Source organism: Antrostomus carolinensis, unplaced genomic scaffold, assembly GCF_000700745.2.
Source record: "Antrostomus carolinensis isolate BGI_N321 unplaced genomic scaffold, ASM70074v2 scaffold14033, whole genome shotgun sequence".
Lineage (NCBI taxonomy): Eukaryota > Metazoa > Chordata > Aves > Caprimulgiformes > Caprimulgidae > Antrostomus > Antrostomus carolinensis.
In genome coordinates, this window is record NW_010307445.1 from 56,541 (window position 1) to 63,706 (window position 7,166).

Here is a 7,166-nt window from a genome sequence, read left to right on the forward strand (position 1 = left end):
GGGGGGTTGTACTAGATGAACTCCAGAGGTCCCTTCCAACCCCTACCATTCTGTGATTCTGTAATTTAATTTCCTACAGCCCCTGAGTTTCAATTTTTTTCTTGCAAGTAGTAGCAAATCCAAAGTAGCTTTCTAAACAAGTTCCCACAATCTGTAACAGTATTTCACATACTTTTAACTGTGTTTCAACGTATTTGACCATTTGACAAAATAGATATAACCAAGATTAATTAAAGGCTAAATTTTCAAGTACTTTGTTAAATTTATTTCAAAGTAGGGTTAAAGCTTCTTACTAGCTGCTCCTGGTTCTTCATTTGATCAGCTGCCTGCTTGGCTAGAGCAGCTTTAGCTTCTTCAGCTGCTCAAAAACGCTCTTTTTCCAGGCGCTCTGCTTCCTCTTTTGCACGCTTTCGTTCTTGATCCAGCTCTAGAGCTCTTCTGGTCTGTTCCTCTAGCTCTGCCGAAAGGAAAGTGTGCAGACAAGGTAACACTACCTAACTCTTCCTCAGATGTAATACAGATAACAGCTGTAACATGCCGAAAATAAAGTAACCTAGAAAGCTGACAAAGATTTACAAGGCTGCCTCAAGCCACGAAGAGCTGTTGAGTGTGTTACCTGAAGCTACGCTCTGTGTCTGATTCCCCCCCACCTCTTTAAGACATAGTCTGGAAATACCTCATCTCACCTGACAGTTCTGACAGCCTACTGTTTCAGGTAATTATCACCTCCCTGATAAAACTAAACACCAAAATATAGTTATATAACATGCACATACACCCTCACTCTTACTACTGAAGAGACTTTATATAAAATAAATCATACTCTTACAGTAAAAAAGTCAAAATGTCTTCTACTCTATTGAAATGCCTGACAAAGATTCCTTAATTGCAACAGACAATATAGGCGTGTGCCTCCAGCAAAATGACCTAAGACTCACTGGAAGAGTCAGAACAATTCTCCATAGAACAGAGCCAAAAAGGTGCAAAAAGGAAAAATTTAAATCAAGGGAGGAATAATAGTTGTTAGCAAAACATTGCAGGCTAAAGGGCAGAACACCAATATGAATGAAATAGGAAGAAATAATAATTTCTTGCATGGTAAGATTTGCACAGGCAAAAATACCCTGATGTGCAAAATGAAGCAACTATGAAGAAAGTCTTTCTGAAGCTCCTTGCTGGTTCTAATGATATTTTTTCCACTGTGTTGCTGTCTAGGCATAGCTGCCATAGATTCCTTCATGGGAAAGCCTAAACAACTGCTCAGTTATTGGAACAACCCATTTGCTCTTCTCCATATGCCTTCATACTAAAAAAATATCTCCCCACGTATGCTGACACATGCTTAATCTTTGCACTTTTAGTTTTAAGTAGGTCTCATGTAATCAATATTCTTCAGTTGGTTTCCCAAGTCTACTACTTCAGTTATAAAATGAACAGCATTAATTATGTGGAGTTGTACAAATGCAGTACTTAAATAAAATGCATAAATATTTAAACACTACACAAACAAAATCTCCCTGCGAAGATGGAGAACACTTAATTACCAAGTCAACTACAGAACACAGACACCATTTATAGAAACACTTTTCCATATGTGAATAGAAGGCTAAAACACATGAATATTATGTACCAGACTATATTGCTTACGAAATATATGAGAAAACGTTCATTGTTAAACCTCTAGAATCACCCTGGCACGGTTTTGTCCTGGGCTACACAGCTCTCCCTTAAACAATTCCACAGCACAGTTCATGTGTTACCTGTCTGGATATGTTAAACCTGTTCCGCATTGAAAGACTGAAAAATACAGGGGTAGAACTAGAGAGCAGTGTCAGGCATATGTAATTTATTCACATGGATTTAGTCAGTGATTCTCTCCATCATGTCTGAAGCCAACAGTTATGAACAAAAGAGAGGAACAGAACTCTTATGAATGCGAAACAAACCTGAACCGAAAAAGGAACATGGAGCAGAGGGACTGGGAAGTAGTGGAGTCGGGGACTCTACAGGGTGGTTCAACATAAAGAACTGTGATGAGTGAAACTACGTGTATTCAGAAACATCTGACAAGATGTTAAAATTAAAATTCTCAAATCTTATAAGGGAATAGGAAAATGAAAGAAAAACAAATTCCAAATGAAAAGCTAAATTCAACAAAACCCTAGAGAGGTACTTTGAATCTTCCTCTCTATATTGCCTGCTCTCTCCAACTCCACATTTTCAGCACTTTAGGCATTTCATGATTATCAGTTGAACTGTGTACACATTAATTTTCCTTTTTATTAAAGAAAATTGAACCTTTTTCTGTATTTGGAATTGGGTTTATATTGCAAATATAAATACATATACACACCCAAAAACACACCAGCTTTTAACTCTTAACCTTGAAAAATAATATATCTTTTAAAATTAAATAATACACCACTAAATTATTTTTTTATTAATAAAACAAATTAATAAAAAAAACCAACCCCACAAAAACCCCCAAAAAACATATACCAAGAGAACTGTGGAACTAAACCATTGTCATCAGATATAAGAAATCTAGGACCAGTAAGAGCTCACCTTTCTGAGCTTTCATTGTTTGTTCCTCGATCTGTCTTAAGCGTTCCATTAATTCTTCCTTTTCACGCTCTATTCTTTCCTTTTCTTTTTCTGCTATTTCCCTTTTCTTCTTCTCATTTTCTAATTGTGCCCTGAAAATAGTAATAGGGATTTTTTTAAACCTCAAACAGATTAAATTCTACTCTAAGGATTCTGGTAGCCTATTTTTCACTTTACTTAAGCTAGTAGAGAAGCACGTTATTGTAAATGTTTCAAATTCAGTTTACAATGCAAGAATCACAAAATTTCTGTTTCAAAATACTATACAAAGAAACAATTTATGCACAGACCTGATTAGTAACCTTGGTTATGGTTCAACCAGGTAAATCCACAATTATACCTGCATTTTAGAGAGGGTTGATGTTTCATCTGTGCAAGAAACAGCAACAGTATTTTTTAAAATATACAGAAATTAAGTTGTGACACTTCACTGCGCTTACTGTAACGGTTCACCTGTAGAGTATAAAAGTCCCCAGGAATCAAGCAACAGAGAATTAAGACTGCTTCACAAAAACATAATGAGAAACAGTGGTACAGCTACTATTACGATGCTGAAAGCTCAAAAAAGATACGGTTTTCTATTAAGACAGGTGAGCCATGCCAATCCACAAACCTGCTCACATATCACAGAAAGAAAAGCAGCTCTCTATTCTAGAATGCCAAGATGTCTGATTTTCTATGACTTAAGTTTTCTTAAAAGGGTAGAAGAATTTTTTTTCTGTTTCATGGAAGTTTGTTAATTACCTTTCCAATTGTTTCTGATGTTTCTCCTCTCTAGCTTGGGCCTTCATCTGTTGCACTTCAATTGTATCAGGTTTCCTCCTCCTCATGTACAATTCATGATTTCCCATACACAGTGCCAAAATTCGCTTGTTAATTCTCAGACGGGGTGCATAAAAAACAAAATCCTATCAAAAATAATTGCAGCATATCCATTAATCTAAAACCACAGTTGTGACAAGACTCAAAGCATTACTGCATGCTTGCATTTGTTAACTTTAAACTTACAAGTATTTGACCTTCATACTCTGAGCAATCCAACACCATAATCTATAAATCTAGTTACTGTAAGGAACTTGCAAGATAAATTCAAAAATTACACCTGGATTTGTCCACATAGAGGTTAGCTAGTTTACACAAAATTGTTTATTTAAACTTCTACAGAAGTGAGACTATTCTCTACTCTATTTCTGAAGAGCTTTGACCTAGAAAGTCTCATGAAATATGCTGCTGTAATACTAAAAAAAAAAAAAAAAGAAAATCAGAGGTGGGGGGCCAGAGAATTTAGCATCTTACATTGTGGTTTTTCAACACATCACAAAATATTAGTGGACTTAAACTAAAAATAAATTTTAGGGGTATCAACCAGAATGAAAAGAGATAAAATAAACATACCATAATAAAAAAAAAATAAATTCTTTTTATTATGGACTATTCTACCAATAAGAACAGAAAACATCACAAAATATTTGCTCATGCCACAATGCCACAGCAAGTCCCTGCAGACTTAAACCTTCTCATACAAAGGCACACTATTCCACGTGCTACTTACGGGGGCCTTCTTGTCAATTGGCTTTATGACAAATTTTTTGTCGTTAAAAGAGATGTTTCTTATTTCACTCCAAGGAAAACCAATCTTGGGTGTCAGCCTTCAAAGAGAAAAAGTTCTTATTAGAAGCAGCAAAGATGTTAATTTCATTTTGCTCAGTAAGTCTTAACTTCATACCATTTTCACTAAATGTAATGGTTTCATTTACAAAACACAACAGTTGAGGTGTATTTTGGTACACGATTTATTTATTTTTTTTTACACATTATTCCATCAAATAAATTAATTACAGAATGAATAAATTAAATGGCACCATAACGGAAGGAATTTAGAAATTTCAATTTGTGACTTATTCTACTATCATTAAATAGATGCTAAACACCATAATCACGTACTGATCCTTTATAAGCTATTGATAATTTTATTTTCAGTGAAAAGAATAACTACTTGAACTTGAGAAAAGTCTGACATTGCAAAGACTGAAATTAAATTAGCCTTCAGCAATGCTGTACTTTGGTTTAACTCAGATATGTGTACTTACATTTCCAAAGTTCAAGTTAAATTTATTTCCCTTGCATCTTGAGTAAAATAAATTTGGTTCATAAACAATTACAGTGTTATGCACCAACTGCATAAGTGTAAATATTTTTCTCCATGAGCACAAAAAGTTTTTTTCAATTTATATTATCTTAATTACAAGTCTTAGAAAATGTTGAAGTATTTGACTGCTAATTATCAGGAGTTAAAGAAAACCAAAAATTGGTTGATGGTTCAATCTGATCTGAATATTTCTATCAGGAGTTCTATTGCCATCTAATGGCAATTAAGGCTTACAGAATTTTGTTACAGAGTATATACATTCAAGAGCATCAAGTTTCAGTTCAGTTAACACCTGTTACCTGGTGTTTAACACATCACATCACTGTGAAAGGACTGCTGACCTCAGACACTACTACTAAGTGTTTGGAAAGAAACAAAAGAGTAAGTCTGTTCTGTTCATGAGATTCTACAAATTGTGTACTTCTCAGTTTTATCCCTCTTCTAGTAGGACAGAATCTTTGATCTCTATCAGGACACGAGATTCATCTATTTCCTTTAATGTCTAAAGGATTTCAGTTCTAGATGCTGAAGTTTTTCATGCTCTAACAGCTCTAAATGAAATGGGGTTTTTTTCATGCTCTAACTGCTCTTAAAAAATGTTTCTCATTAAATATGTTGCTCAGCCTCTCAACATCCTTATCATCCTAACTGAAGAAGAAGGCTTGAGGGAGTGAAAAGTACAGAAAGAAGCCATATAAAGATGGTCTAGCTATCATATCCATACTAAGCAACGTAAATTTACATTTACACAGAACTGCTCTTCCTTTCTCTTCTTTTGCATCCTTATTTAATCCTTAAAATTCAGATATTCTGGCAGTTAACATCTATCTCTTTTTCTATCTTTTACATAGTTTAGAAGGTCTTTTGAGAACCTGTTTTGCTAGATGTTATTGAACACACAATAAGGTGTTTTTTGCCTAACCTCAGATAGGAACTCCTAGGACAGAATTGCAAAATTAGTATTAGCCACTTACTTATCATCATGTTCATAAATATTCAAACCCAAAGCATCAACTCCTAGCCACAATTCAGTTCCTTTTTTATTCTTTATTTCAAAATAGTTGACTCCATACATCTCCAAGTCTTGTGCTATCTTAAGGTATTCCATCATAGAATCTTCCCTGATGAAAGAAGAAAAAAAAATGGCATACAGTAGACACATCAAAAGTATACTGTAAGAACAAAAGAACTGCAGAACAACTAATTAGTGTAAAATTTAGTTAGGAATTAAGTCTCTCTCTTCTTTGATATTTATGTGTACATCAATTCAGATACTTGTAGAGCGCTACATCCTAATAACCAGGTATAGTTCAGTCATCACTCTGTCTTTTCACCCCATGAGCTAAGGAAATAATAAGTGTATTTTAGAGGCAGGCAACTGTAGACAAAGGCAGTTGCCAACCTTACCAGAAATCATGTAGGTAAGCCAATAAACTAACTGGAAACTCAGCTCTCACCAAAGCTTTCATGGAAGTTTTTGATAACTGCCTACCCTGGTCAGAATAAAAGAAAGCAGTTTCCAAACAAATATAAAGTCTCCCAAAATACATAATAATAATAATAATAATAATAAATAATAATAATAATAATAATAATAATAATAATAATAATAATAAAAAACCCTTACAGGTCTTGGAACATTTTCTAAGTAATTACCTTAACATTCCCCTGTGCTCTTCATGCCAGTTCTGTATTCTTTCTTCCCACTGTTCTTTCGTCAGTTTGTGCTGTTCTAACACACTGTGAACAGAAGTTGTTGCTATTAAATGACACTGACAACCCATTTAATCTCAAAGTTATAAAAATAAGTTTGGTTACACAGCATAACATATGCCTTAACTGAATAAACTTAAACATTACTTCCTATACACTGCTCATCTTTTTAACCCAGACAGACACAGAAACTTTTTATTTCAAAAAATACACTTTTAAAATAGTGTGAAATCACTTATTCTTTCATGGTATTCTGTACTTTTGTAATATAAAAATCACACCATGGCATACCTCAACTTTCAGTAAAGTCATAAAATGTAATGTTTGGAACACCTGAAAATTAAGACCTATAAAATCCTCATACAACAATGGTGCAGATTAATCTTGAGGTAGGCACAGACACATGCAAGCTTTCATTCTGCTGTTGTTTGAAAGAAAAAGTAATACATTCAGACAAGTTCACAGACTAGTTTGCCATGGTTTTGTTTTGTTATTTTATAAATAAAATCAGTAGTGAAGCAGAAAGCTTTTTGAGGTTTATCTAAAGCATACTGTCATGACAGAATTACATTTCAACCTACCAGAGCTTTTAATGTAGTACTGCACTAACAAGTCAAATGCATATAATAATTTTATTATGTTTTTATTCCACACATCTAGCATTTCAAGCACTGCTAAAGAAAGGATTTACTACTTTTCC

At 34.1% G+C, this 7,166-nt stretch overlaps 1 protein-coding gene across 1 annotated transcript in view; it reads right to left on the reverse strand.

The window, feature by feature from the left end:
* Positions 1–7,166, reverse strand: part of RDX (radixin) — a 42,736-nt gene that overhangs the window by 14,069 nt on the left and 21,501 nt on the right. Inside the window, 6 exon segments of the mRNA XM_010165445.2 lie at positions 294–457; positions 2,566–2,696; positions 3,349–3,512; positions 4,157–4,253; positions 5,728–5,874; positions 6,410–6,493. Coding sequence (XP_010163747.1) covers positions 294–457; positions 2,566–2,696; positions 3,349–3,512; positions 4,157–4,253; positions 5,728–5,874; positions 6,410–6,493 — 787 coding nt within the window.